At 52.5% G+C, this 12,752-nt stretch overlaps 2 protein-coding genes across 14 annotated transcripts in view; one reads left to right on the top strand and one right to left on the bottom strand.

The window, feature by feature from the left end:
- The first annotated feature begins 6,599 nt into the window (after positions 1–6,599).
- Positions 6,600–9,635, top strand: LOC121005101. 13 transcript variants are annotated; one of them, XM_040437651.1, is made up of 7 exons: positions 6,600–7,192; positions 7,243–7,597; positions 7,709–7,878; positions 7,965–8,264; positions 8,365–8,414; positions 8,526–8,675; positions 8,726–9,635. In XM_040437651.1, exons 1-7 carry the CDS (start codon positions 6,798–6,800, stop codon positions 8,863–8,865), a joined length of 1,560 nt encoding a protein of 519 aa, XP_040293585.1. In that variant the 5' UTR covers positions 6,600–6,797; the 3' UTR covers positions 8,866–9,635. The 13 variants fall into 13 exon arrangements, with proteins under 13 accessions (XP_040293585.1, XP_040293579.1, XP_040293581.1 ...); XM_040437645.1 differs by having other exon boundaries at positions 7,709–7,903; XM_040437647.1 differs by having other exon boundaries at positions 7,243–7,592; positions 7,754–7,903; positions 8,526–9,635.
- An 843-nt stretch (positions 9,636–10,478) lies between these two features.
- The window catches only part of HSPA12A (heat shock protein family A (Hsp70) member 12A), a 57,346-nt gene continuing 55,072 nt past the window's right edge, over positions 10,479–12,752 (bottom strand). Inside the window, exons 11-12 of the mRNA XM_040435613.1 lie at positions 11,618–11,721; positions 10,479–11,267 (exon numbers count right to left, since the gene is read on the bottom strand). Of these exons, the coding sequence (XP_040291547.1) occupies positions 10,633–11,267; positions 11,618–11,721 (739 nt within the window). The 3' untranslated portion in view covers positions 10,479–10,632. The remainder of the gene's footprint in view (positions 11,268–11,617; positions 11,722–12,752) is intronic.

The following is a 12,752-nucleotide window of genomic DNA, read 5'->3' as shown; positions in this document are numbered from 1 at the left end:
GAGCTGATGGGTTTTATCCTAATGAGAAAGATTTCATAATAAGGATTAAAGGGCAGAGGGATAGCAGAGCAGGGAGAGGCTGGTGCTGCTACTAGGGGGTCATACCATGGGGGAGTAATAAAGCCCACCATAATGCCCCCCCAGTAGTAATAATTCTCCTTATAATGTGCAAAACATACCCCCTTGTAATGCCCCCAGTTGAGCTAATGTTCCCATAATGTGCCAATATAAAATACCCCTTCTCAGTGCCCCCGTAGATGACCCCATAGTGCTCCTCTCCCCCCTTCCCCATAGTACCCACCATAATGTGTCCCAGTATAAAATGCCCCTATACAGAGCCCCCATATAAAATACCCCTTCTTTTCAGCCTATGTAGATGTCCCTATAGTGCCCACCAATAATGTGCCAGTAATAAGTGCCCCAATAGATGCCCCCCAATCATGTACCAGTAAGATGTGCCCCCAAATCATGTGCCAGTAAGATGTGCCCCCATAGATGCCCCCCAATCATGTGCCAGTAATAAGAGCCCCCCACCATCATGTGCCAGTAGCCTGAGTGCCCCCCTATCATGTGCCAGTAGTCCCCCTATCATGTGCCAGTAGCCCCCCTATCATGTGCCAGTAGCCCCCCTATCAAGTGCCAGTAGCCCCCCTATCATGTGCCAGTAGCCCCCCTATCAAGTGCCAGTAGCCCCCCCTTATGTGCCAGTAGCCTCCTATCATGTGCCAGTGGCCCCCCTTATGTGCCAGTAGCCCCCCTTATCCCTTATTTGCCAGTAGCCCCCCTTATGTGCCAGTAGCCCCCCTTATGTGCCAGCAGCCCCCCTTATGTCTGTGCCAGCAGCCTCCTGTCTGTGCCAGAAGCCCCCCTTATTTGCCAGTAGCCCCCCTTATGTGCCAGTAGCCAGTAGCCCCCCATATGTGCCAGAAGCCCCCCTTATGTCTGTTCCAGCCCAGCAGCCCCCCTTATGTGCCAGCAGCCCCCCTTATGTGCCAGTAGCCAGTATCCCCCCTTATGTGCCAGCAGCCCCCCTTATGTCTGTGCCAGCAGCCTCCTGTCTGTGCCAGAAGCCCCCCTTATGTGCCAGTAGCCCCCCTTATGTCTGTGCCAGCAGCCTCCTGTCTGTGCCAGAAGCCCCCCTTATTTGCCAGTAGTCCCCTTATGTGCCAGCAGCCCCCCTTATGTCTGTGCCAGCAGCCTCCTGTCTGTGCCAGAAGCCCCCCTTATTTGCCAGTAGCCCCCCTTATGTGCCAGTAGCCAGTAGCCCCCCATATGTGCCAGAAGCCCCCCTTATGTCTGTTCCAGCCCAGCAGCCCCCCTTATGTGCCAGCAGCCCCCCTTATGTCTGTGCCAGCCCAGCAGCCCCCCTTATGTGCCAGGATTGTGATTTTTACATATAAAAAAATAATAATAAACTTATACTTACCTCCTCCAGGATGCGATGCAGGCCTCTTCCGGGATGTGTCCCTCGCTGGCTCTGGCGGCGCGATGACGTCATCGCCGCCGCGACCGGCCTCTGATAGGCTGCTGGCCTAGTGCTGGCAGCCTATCAGAGGAACAGGGAGGGGACACACCTCTCCCTGCCCTGCCGCATTACAGACATTTGTATCGCCGTCCTGAGGACGGCGATACAGATGAGATGACTTTGGAGATGAGTGAGCACTTCCACAATGGAAGCGCAGCGCTCATCTCCTGCTGTGCTCGCCGGCGCCCCCCTTCTGACAGCGCCCCGGGCGTCTGCCCGGCCCGCCCGCCCCAAGAAACGGCCCTGCTTGCAGTTCACCCCCATCCGGGCCATGATCACTCAGCCATTCCACTAAATTGGGGTCTCCCTGTGCTTAACCTCTACGACATAGGTCCAGGCCAATCTCCTATCTGGTTGTAGCGGAAAGCTCCTTTGTCAAAGGATGTCCCCCTTGGACACATTAATTTTGGCCAGCAAGGTATTCCCATGATCAACTCGCAGTCTTCGACATTTCGGCATCATACAGGCACACATCCATCCTTCACAATAGCAAAGGTCTGGGCTATCAGTGGTCAGGTCTGCGTTTCCCCCTGATAAGCGGGCTCGATCAGGACCTCCAGCCCATTCAGTTGTTGTCCAGCTGCCACCAGCAGCATCAATATTTGTTCCTGTCATGACTGGATCTTCACCGGGTCCTCCGCAGCACCTTCACGTGTCCAATGGGCCGACTGGAACCTTCTGGGTCGGCCGGTGTGTGGTGGCCCCTTGCTAATACTTCTGCCCTTCTTTTGCATACAGATGATGGTCTAGGTCTCGCAGCACATTCATACCTAGCATCACGTCCATTTGTCTCTGGGAAGAATGGTCCACCAGCACAACCCCCGATCTGCATCCAGGACTATCCCTCGCACGTCCATCTCTCTGTTATTGGCAGCAGTCAGCTTGATGACTCTCTAGTCAACTGGCTCCCTCATGTGCCCAAAATGTTTCTCGAAGAACTCTAGAGGCATAAGGGTGCACCCCAACCCTGAATCTTCCTTCCACAACGGGGCTGCTGGCATACAGGTCGTGTTCCTCACACATGGGGCTTAGCTTCTGGTGTACCGCTGCAGGATGCCCAGCTACTGCAGCAGTCAGAAGTTTAACGTCGGCTCGGACTTCATCTGTACTAGCCACTGTCTGGCCATATGGATGTACTGTCTACAAGCCCAGCAGAGGGGCCCTCTTTCGGCACACCTCCACACCCGGCTTATTTTGGATGGAGTGGTGCGGGGTGCAAGGGTAATTTCCAGAGGCTGGGGGATCCTGCCTTCATCTGGCTACACAACTGCACTACTTTAGCATGTCCCCCCTGGGCTCTCTCCAGCAGGGAGAATATTTCCTCTAGGGTGTCCCTCTCGGATTCAGGCCTTAAAATCATTGTCGGTCGGACATCACCCTCTAGAGCCCCCAGCGCAACCTCCACCAGCAGCACGAGATTCAGGTTGCACATTTTAACGCACTCTGCACCCTTTCAGTCCAGTCCTGCAATGTCATGTTTTTACTAGGGTTGTCCCGATACCACTTTTTTAGTACCGAGTACAAGTACCGATACTTTTTTTCAAGTAGTCACCGATACCGAATACCGATACTTTTTTTAAATGTCATGTGACCGTTTTGGGGGATCTGTGGATCTGTGGATGACGCACTGTCATGTGGGGGATCTGTGGATGGCACTGTTATGGGGGATCTGTGGATGGCACTGTTATGGGGGATCTGTGGATGGCACTGTTATGGGGGATCTGTGGATGGCACTGTTATGGGGGATCTGTGGATGGCACTGTTATGGGGGATCTGTGGATGGTACTGCTATGGGGTGGGATATCTGTGGATGGCGCTGTTATGGGGGATCTGTGGATGGCGCTGTTATGGGGGATCTGTGGATGGCACTGTTATGGGGGATCTGTGGATGGCACTGTTATGGGGATCTGTGGATGGCACTGTTATGGGGGATCTGTGGATGGCACTGTTATGGGGATCTGTGGATGGCACTGTTATGGGGGATCTGTGGAGGACGCTGTTATGTGGGGGATCTGTGGAGGACGCTGTTATGTGGGGGATCTGTGGAGGACGCTGTTATGTGGGGGATCTGTGGAGGACGCTGCTATGTGGGGGATCTGTGGAGGACGCTGTTATGTGGGGGGATCTGTGGATGGCACTGTTATGGGGATTTGTGGATGGCACTGTTATGGGGATCTGTGGATGGTACTGCTATGGGGTGGGATATCTGTGGATGGCACTGTTATGGGGGATCTGTGGATGGTGCTGTTATAGGGGATCTGTGGATGGAACTGTTATGGGGGGAGGATCTGTGGATGACACTGCTATATGTCATCCACAGATCCCCCTCATAACAGTGTCCCCCAATACACCGGGCCCCGCCGCTCACCGAAGTATTTATAAACGTGAATCCTTATCCTGTTATTAAGTTGAACTAACGCTGCCCTCTCCCATGTTCCCCTGTATCCCCCTGTATCCCCACAGCACTTACTTAAGCTTCCATAGCAGGCAGAGCAGACGGCAGCAGTAACGTCACTCACTGACGTCGCGCGTCTGCTCCGCCTGCTTCATTCATAAAGTGGGCGGAGCAGACGCGTGACGTCAGTGAGTGACGTTACTGGTGCCGTCCGCTCTGCCTGCTATGGAAGCTTAAGTAAGTGCTGTGGGGATACAGGGGAACATGGGAACATGGGAGAGGGCAGCGTTAGTTCAACTTAATAACAGGATAAGGATTCACGTTTATAAATACTTTGGTGAGCGGCGGGGCCCGGTGTAAGAGTACAGTGACTGCACCGGGCCCCGCCCCTAGTTACGGACTCCAGCCCCTCCTCTCTCCCGATGCTGCATCTTTGCCGGGCCGCAAAAATATTCATTGCGGGAAAAAAAAAAAGTATTCTATTTATGTATCGGGGCGGGGTATCGGCGGCTGAGTACCACCGAGAAAACTCGGAATCGGTCCCGATACCGATACTAGTATCGGTATCGGGACAACCCTAGTTTTTACCATCAAATTTGGGCAGATATCATAATAGTGCCCCCATGGGAATGCACCCTACTCGGGCTGGCATGGCGGCGACAGGCTGTATCGGTGGCACTGGGGCTGGTTGTCCTGATGGTGTCAGGACAAGTTGGACTTGCACTAGCACACCCTAAACTGGGTTCCTGGGCCGATGCATTTGGCGCCAGTGGAAGGTCTCCTGCCGCATTACCGTCTATAATGGCCGCTGTATCCTGCCGACTACTCCAAGTTGTAAGCCGTGTGCGGGGGTGGGCTCTCCAGGATACAGCGAAGTCATGAACGAGGAAAGCAACTCCAACACCAGTTTTGCCAAAACCGTATTTTACTTAACCCCTTAAGAACCCGAGCGATAAATGCACGGCTCAAGGGCCGCCGGGTGCTGTGGGAGAATCGCGGGGGAATCAGGGCACCATGGCTGCTCTTACCGGTAGCCCGGCCGGATAACGGCAGCATGGTGCAGCACCGCCCCCCTGCAGCTCCGAGCGCTGCTATTGGCCGGTCAATGAAGACCGGCACATCGCAGCGCCGGAAGCTGTATACAGCTGCGGGGTGGATCGGGGGAGGTGGCCGGTGCTGGGGACACCAGGCAGGGGACACCAGTGTTTGACATCCTCTGCCAGCGCTGCGATTGGCTGGAACAACGCTCCAGCCAATGGCAGCGCTATAGCTGTACAGGAAAGGGCAGAACCTCCCTGCAGGAAGCTATTCTACCGGTGACTGCGTGCAGAGAGGTTCTGTGCTGCTGTTGACTTGCTGGGACTTGTGGTGCACACCACTGCGATTTAACCCTTTCCTGCTGAAAGCAAAAAAAAGAACATCTGGAATTGCTGCACAGTTTTATTTTTCATTTGCAGCTCTTCCCTAAACCACCCTCCGTCCCTGTCCCTTCCCGCCCCCCTCTCTCACCCGCAGCCCCCCCCCCCGTCCTTTCTTTACAGACGCCATTTGGTCTGTGCGCTTTTTAGTGTTTGTTTTTTACAATTTTCCAGCTCTGCATCACTTTTCCTGCGTGCGAGCTGTGACCGCCAAGTGCTGTTGAGTGCATACCTGCCTGATCAGCACCTGGGGATTATTCTTCACACTTTTTTATTCACATCTGTGTTGATTTCTTTTCCAATTTTCCCTTTTTTTGGTTCAAAAAATTGTAGTTAGGGCTATATATATATACTAACTTTTAGCCAGTGTTAATTTTTTTAACACTGTAGTGAATTTTTATACTACAGTTTTTGCACGCACGATCTGTAGTGTGCTCATTTACATCTGTACATTTTTTAGGTTGTTTTTTTTTTTTGTGCGAAAAAAGACCTGCAGTTAGTGGTAGTTAGATATTTATATATATAAATTTCAGTTACTGTCAATTTAGAATTTTTCTGCGTACGTGCATTTTGCAACCACTGAGCACCGATCTGTAGTGTCCATTACTGATCCCGTCGGCTCAGTTTGCATTACAAGTTTTGTTTTTGTTTTGTGCAGAAAAGACCTTTTTTTTTTTTTTTAAATTTTTTTCTGCTCCTTTTTTTTTCTTCTAAATTTAATTTCTCATTTATTACAGGCCCCTTCACGTGTGAAAACACAACATACACACCCTTCACACGAAATAAAGGTTTACACATTTCACACGTCACACCCCAATAAAATAAAAATGGCCGGTCCATCCCAACGAGTATACTCAGCTGAAGAAGTTGTAAAACTACAACTCCCACCATGCCCGGCTGTAGGCTATCCAGGCATGCTGGGAGTTGTAGTTTTGCAACAGCTGGAGGCCCTGATGCAAACGATCTCACCACATGGGGGCGCCAGGCAGCATGCACACTGAATCAGTCTTGGCCAGCACCCGGTTTTCAGGCTCCCATCTACATCATGCAGTTAGGAGGACAATGCAGTGGACAAGGCCCCTGGGTAAGATCCACAGGAGAAAACTTCTGGAAAAGCCTTATCAGCCATCTTTCCCTCTTGCACACCCGACCAATTTCGCCTTCACGGCTTTCTGACGGGTTACAGAGATGACGACGCACAGACCACACGAAGTCCAGACCGCTGTACGGTGTCTTTATTACTTGCAGACAGGTTTTGCGGGATCGGTCATTTGTAGAGTTTCAGGCACCATTTGACTAAAGGAGGTCTCCAGAGAATCGGTTACATGACGAGTCAATGGAACGGACTCGGTGGAAAATCCCTTCAAATCAACACGGCCAGTTTCAGACCAGAGAGTTGACTGCAGGAAGCACGATCTGAGTTGGGGCGTGAATTTCCAGCCTGAACTCTGCTCCTTTAATGGAACCTCGCAGCATTCCGTCAGTACAGTTCATTACAGCAGAGGTCGGGCAGGGACACTCAGCATTCCGTCAGTACAGTTCATTACAGCAGAGGTCGGGCAGGGACACTCAGCATTCCGTCAGTACAGTTCATTACAGCAGAGGTCGGGCAGGGACACTCAGCATTCCGTCAGTACAGTTCATTACAGCAGAGGTCGGGCAGGGACACTCAGCATTCAGTCAGTACAGTTCATTACAGCAGAGGTCGGGCAGGGACACTCAGCATTCCGTCAGTACAGTTCATTACAGCAGAGGTCGGGCAGGGACACTCAGCATTCCGTCAGTACAGTTCATTACAGCGGAGGTCGGGCAGGGACACTCAGCATTCCGTCAGTACAGTTCATTACAGCAGAGGTCGGGCAGGGACACTCAGCATTCAGTCTGTACAGTTCATTACAGCGGAGGTCAGGCAGGGACACTCAGCATTCCGTCAGTACAGTTCATTACAGCAGAGGTCGGGCAGGGACACTCAGCATTCCGTCAGTACAGTTCATTACAGCAGAGGTCGGGCAGGGACACTCAGCATTCAGTCAGTACAGTTCATTACAGCAGAGGTCGGGCAGGGACACTCAGCATTCCGTCAGTACAGTTCATTACAGCAGAGGTCGGGCAGGGACACTCAGCATTCCGTCAGTACAGTTCATTACAGCGGAGGTCGGGCAGGGACACTCAGCATTCCGTCAGTACAGTTCATTACAGCAGAGGTCGGGCAGGGACACTCAGCATTCCGTCAGTACAGTTCATTACAGCGGAGGTCGGGCAGGGACACTCAGCATTCCGTCAGTACAGTCTCAGTACAGTTCATTACAGCGGAGGTCGGGCAGGGCCACTCAGCATTCCGTCAGTACAGTTCATTACAGCAGAGGTCAGGCAGGGACACTCAGCATTCCGTCAGTACAGTTCATTACAGCAGAGGTCGGGCAGGGACACTCAGCATTCCGTCAGTACAGTTCATTACAGCGGAGGTCAGGCAGGGACACTCAGCATTCCGTCAGTACAGTTCATTACAGCAGAGGTCGGGCAGGGACACTCAGCATTCCGTCAGTACAGTTCATTACAGCGGAAGTCGGGCAGGGACACTCAGCATTCCGTCAGTACAGTCTCAGTACAGTTCATTACAGCGGAGGTCGGGCAGGGACACTCAGCATTCCGTCAGTACAGTTCATTACAGCGGAGGTCGGGCAGGGACACTCAGCATTCCGTCAGTACAGTTCATTACAGCGGAGGTCGGGCAGGGACACTCAGCATTCCGTCAGTACAGTTCATTACAGCGGAGGTCGGGCAGGGACACTCAGCATTCCGTCAGTACAGTTCATTACAGCGGAGGTCGGGCAGGGACACTCAGCATTCCGTCAGTACAGTTCATTACAGCGGAGGTCGGGCAGGGACACTCAGCATTCAGTCAGTACAGTTCATTACAGCAGAGGTCAGACTGGGACACTCAGCATTCCGTCTGTACAGTTCATTACAGCAGAGGTCAGGCAGGGACACTCAGCATTCCGTCAGTACAGTTCATTACAGCGGAGGTCGGGCAGGGACACTCAGCATTCCGTCAGTACAGTTCATTACAGCGGAGGTCGGGCAGGGACACTCAGCATTCCGTCAGTACAGTCTCAGTACAGTTCATTACAGCGGAGGTCCGGCAGGGACACTCAGCATTCCGTCAGTACAGTTCATTACAGCGGAGGTCGGGCAGGGACACTCAGCATTCCGTCAGTACAGTTCATTACAGCAGAGGTCGGGCAGGGACACTCAGCATTCCGTCAGTACAGTTCATTACAGCGGAGGTCGGGCAGGGACACTCAGCATTCCGTCAGTACAGTTCATTACAGCAGAGGTCAGACTGGGACACTCAGCATTCCGTCAGTACAGTTCATTACAGCGGAGGTCGGGCAGGGACACTCAGCATTACGAATCATTACAACGCCGGGGGGTTCCGTCACAGGAGCAGAGTTCAGGCCGGGAGATCATGCTCCCACACAACACATGCTTCCCACAGTCAACCTGCTGGTCTGAACCTGGCCTAAGAGAGAGAATATTGTGGCTTGTAACCCCGGGTGGTACGAGCCATCAGAGGAGACCGCGGTACAACTGCGTCTCCTTCATTTTTATAAAATTTCAAATTTCTGCGTTATAACTCGAGAAAAATCATCAGCAAACGATAATTTACAGCAAAAATCAGCAGAAAAAAACAGAAAGAAAGGTCTGTACATTATATATAAATCTACACAAAATGAGAGCGCCCCCAACTGGATACAGCAAGAAGCGCCTGCCAACTACTAATAAAGTTTAAATATTCAAAAGCCAAAAGGTAAATCACATTCCAGCAAATAATTGTGGACATTTCTGTGTAAAACTGAGTGTAAATCCTTTACTTGTCTGATACTGGTGGTATACTCCAGTCATAGCAAGAGCTGCAGCCACAAGTCTACTGTTATATCACGTCTTATACTCCAGTCATAGCAAGAGCTGCAGCCACAAGTCTACTGTTACAGCACGTCTTATACTCCAGTCATAGCAAGAGCTGCAGCCACAAGTCTACTGTTATAGCACGTCTTATACTCCAGTCACATCCAGAGCTGTAGCCACAGGTCTACTCTTAAAGCACGTCTTATACTCTAGTCGCATCCAGAGCTGCAGACACAGACTTATAGTCAGTCATGTGCACAGCTGCAGCTGTAATTTTGCTTACATTATGTCTCATACTCCAGTCACTACCAGAGCTGCAGCTACAATTCTATTACCTTATTCTCCAGTCACTACCGACTATTGCATCGTGTTTTATACTCCAGTTACATCCAGAGCTGTAGCCACAGGTCTACTCTTAAAGCACGTCTTATACTCTAGTCGCATCCAGAGCTGCAGACACAGACTTATAGTCAGTCATGTGCACAGCTGCAGCTGTAATTTTGCTTACATTATGTCTCATACTCCAGTCACTACCAGAGCTGCAGCTACAATTCTATTACCTTATTCTCAGGTCACTACTGACTATTGCATCGTGTTTTATACTCCAGTCACATCCAGAGCTGTATTCACCGCTGTTCCTATGTAGCGTAGCGCCCATGATAGTTCTGTGCTGTCTAACATTACATTTCCCACAATTCACTGCAGCAGAGCATGGGCTGTATGTGCAATGGGATGTTCTGCAGACAGAGCTAACAGAGGAATTGTTGCTGCAGCTCTGGATGTGACTGGAGTGTAGGATTAGTACATGAGAAGTAAAGGATTTGCAGCTTTGTCACAGCTGAAAAATTTAAATGGAGTAAAAATTCGGGGGCGTTTAAGGCAAGAGACGGAAGACTGGGATTGTACGTTTTTGCCCATTTTTGGTCGCTCGGTTTTCAGGGTGTCCTGTCCCTTTAATAATGTCTCGAATTCACTGATCCAATCAGCAGCCATAATACGTTCTCTCTTGGGCGTCCGGCTGGCGGGCGGGGGAGGAGCTGGAAGCTGCGCAGTAAGGCCCCAGTGTCGGGGAGGCGCCATGCGACGTGACAGCGCGCGGACATGCTCAGAGCCAGGTGTGCAATGGCGGCATCTTCTGGCCTGGACTCGTGCGTGTCGCTGGCTGCACGGGGAGCGGGATTCTGGGAAGTCGCCATTATGTGAACCGCCGCTCTGATGCCGCGGTGGACGTTTCCGTTGGCGCAGTCCGATGGACAGTACACTAGACCCGCCGCACGTCATTCACCACAACCGCTGCTGCTGCTGCTGCTAATGAAGGGCTCCTTTAAGAACAGAGGCCGGTGCCGGAGCGAAGTTGCAGGAAAGCGGTGGAGGAGGGGCGGAGTCTAATTTAAGAAATCAATGTTGACCTTCACACTCTTGGCAGTGGCAACGTCAGTGGCGGTGGCCTTGACCTCAGTGTCCCCAAACTGCAGGATGGTCTGGATCTCCCTGCGGCTCAGGGTGGGCGACCCCTCGGCCCCGGTCAGGTCCAGCCGCAGCGTGCCGCACTTGCGCACCCCGGGGTCGCTGATGAAGGCCACGTCCTCCTTCTCGGAGCTGTAGACGTTGATGATGATGAGGAGCTGCGAGGGCCTGGACGGGGTGTAGCTGCGTTTCACCGTCTCGCCCAGAGCCACCGACTGGTCCACCAGGATGAACTTGTCGAAGACATCGGTGCACCACCGCGTGCCGTCCTTCACCAGGAGCTTCTCCGCCGGATGCTTCCCGTCTACATAGCGGTTCAGGACCCCCACGCCGTACGTCATGGGGGAGCGGCGGACCTTAATGACAGCCGGATCCAGGCCGAAGAGCACCGCCCCTTTAAGGATGGTTAACCCCACGTCGTGGGGGATGATGACGCGACACTTGTCTCCGAAGGCGCTCTGCACCGCCTGCTGCAGCAAGGGCGACTCCGCAAAGCCCCCCACCAAGAAGAGGAACTTCACTCCGCTCACCTCCGGCTTCTGGAAAAGGCTCGCTGCGGGGAGAGAAAGAAAAGCCGTAAATACACGCGACACCGCCGTCTATCGCGGATGCGCAGCCCTGCAACTTTAGCTTTTCTATAATAAAGGTTTAACGCACAGTCATGTCTTCTACTCCAATCACAGCCAGAGCTGCAGTCACAAATCTGCCAGTTTCCTGGCAGCAATGCGTTATCACAGCTCTCGTTCTGAGGGGCGAGTGCAGCTCTGGGAGTGACTGGAGTATAAAGTAGTAACCCATGTACGACATTCACCAGCATTATCCTGTACATGGAGTAGAGCGCCCCCTCCCTGAGACCCTCCCCCACATCAGTCGCTATTCACACTGCAGGGCGCGGGGACTTACACAAGTGCTGGATTATGTGGTCCACGGTCGGCTTGAATAGAGCGTTCATTGCGTCAGGATTCATCCGCAGCATCCCCTGAGACGACCACTTGACAAAGTCCACACTGCGCGGGAGAGACGCCATGAGAGGCCGAGACCACCAAAGTATCACCCTGACCCCCGGAGCTCACAATCTAATCTCCCATCATGCCTGAGCCCCAGAGCTCACAATCTAATCTCCCATCATCCCTGAGCACCGGAGCTCACAATCTAATCTCCCATCAATCCTGAGCACCGGAGCTCACAATCTAATCTTCCATCATCCCTGAGCACCGGAGCTCACAATCTAATCTCCCATCATCCCTGAGCTCACAATCTAATCTCCCATCATCCCTGACCCCCGGAGCTCACAATCTAATCTCCCATCACCCCTGAGCTCACAATCTAATCTCCCATCATCCCTGAGCTCACAATCTAATCTTCCATCATCCCTGAGCACCGGAGCTCACAATCTAATCTCCCATCATCCCTGAGCCCCGGAGCTCACAATCTAATCTCCCATCATCCCTGAGCCCCGGAGCTCACAATCTAATCTCCCATCATCCCTGAGCTCACAATCTAATCTCCCATCATCCCTGAGCACCGGAGCTCACAATCTAATCTCCCATCATCCCTGAGCCCCAGAGCTCACAATCTAATCTCCCATCATCCCTGAGCCCCGGAGCTCACAATCTAATCTCCCATCATCCCTGAGCACCGGAGCTCACAATCTATTCTCCCATCATCCCTGAGCCCCACAGCTCACAATCTAATCTCCCATCATCCCTGACCCCCGGAGCTCACAATCTAATCTCCCATCATCCCTGAGCCCCAGAGCTCACAATCTAATCTCCCATCATCCCTGAGCCCCGGAGCTCACAATATAATCTCCCATCATCCCTGAGCCCCGGAGCTCACAATATAATCTCCCATCATCCCTGAGCCCCAGAGCTCACAATCTAATCTCCCATCATCCCTGACCCCCGGAGCTCACAATCTAATCTCCCATCATGCCTGACCCCCAGAGCTCACAATCTAATCTCCCATCATCCCTGACCCCCGGAGCTCACAATCTAATCTCCCATCATCCCTGACCCCCGGAGCTCACAATCTAATC

Source organism: Bufo bufo, chromosome 6, assembly GCF_905171765.1.
Source record: "Bufo bufo chromosome 6, aBufBuf1.1, whole genome shotgun sequence".
Taxonomy (NCBI): domain Eukaryota; kingdom Metazoa; phylum Chordata; class Amphibia; order Anura; family Bufonidae; genus Bufo; species Bufo bufo.
Note: the sequence above shows the minus strand (reverse complement) of the source record. Positions and strands in the feature narration are given on the sequence as shown.

What these genes read in the sequence shown, in the direction of transcription:
- LOC121005101 (XM_040437647.1), top strand. Translation starts at nt 6,798, where the DNA reads ATGGAACCTCGCAGCATTCCGTCAGTACAGTTCATTACAGCAGAGGTC. An exon ending in TACAGTTCATTACAGCAGAG is followed by an intron (nt 7,193 to 7,242) that starts GTCGGGCAGGGA and finishes ATTACAGCGGAG; the next exon opens with GTCAGGCAGGGACACTCAGC. An exon ending in TACAGTTCATTACAGCGGAG is followed by an intron (nt 7,593 to 7,753) that starts GTCGGGCAGGGA and finishes ATTACAGCAGAG; the next exon opens with GTCGGGCAGGGACACTCAGC.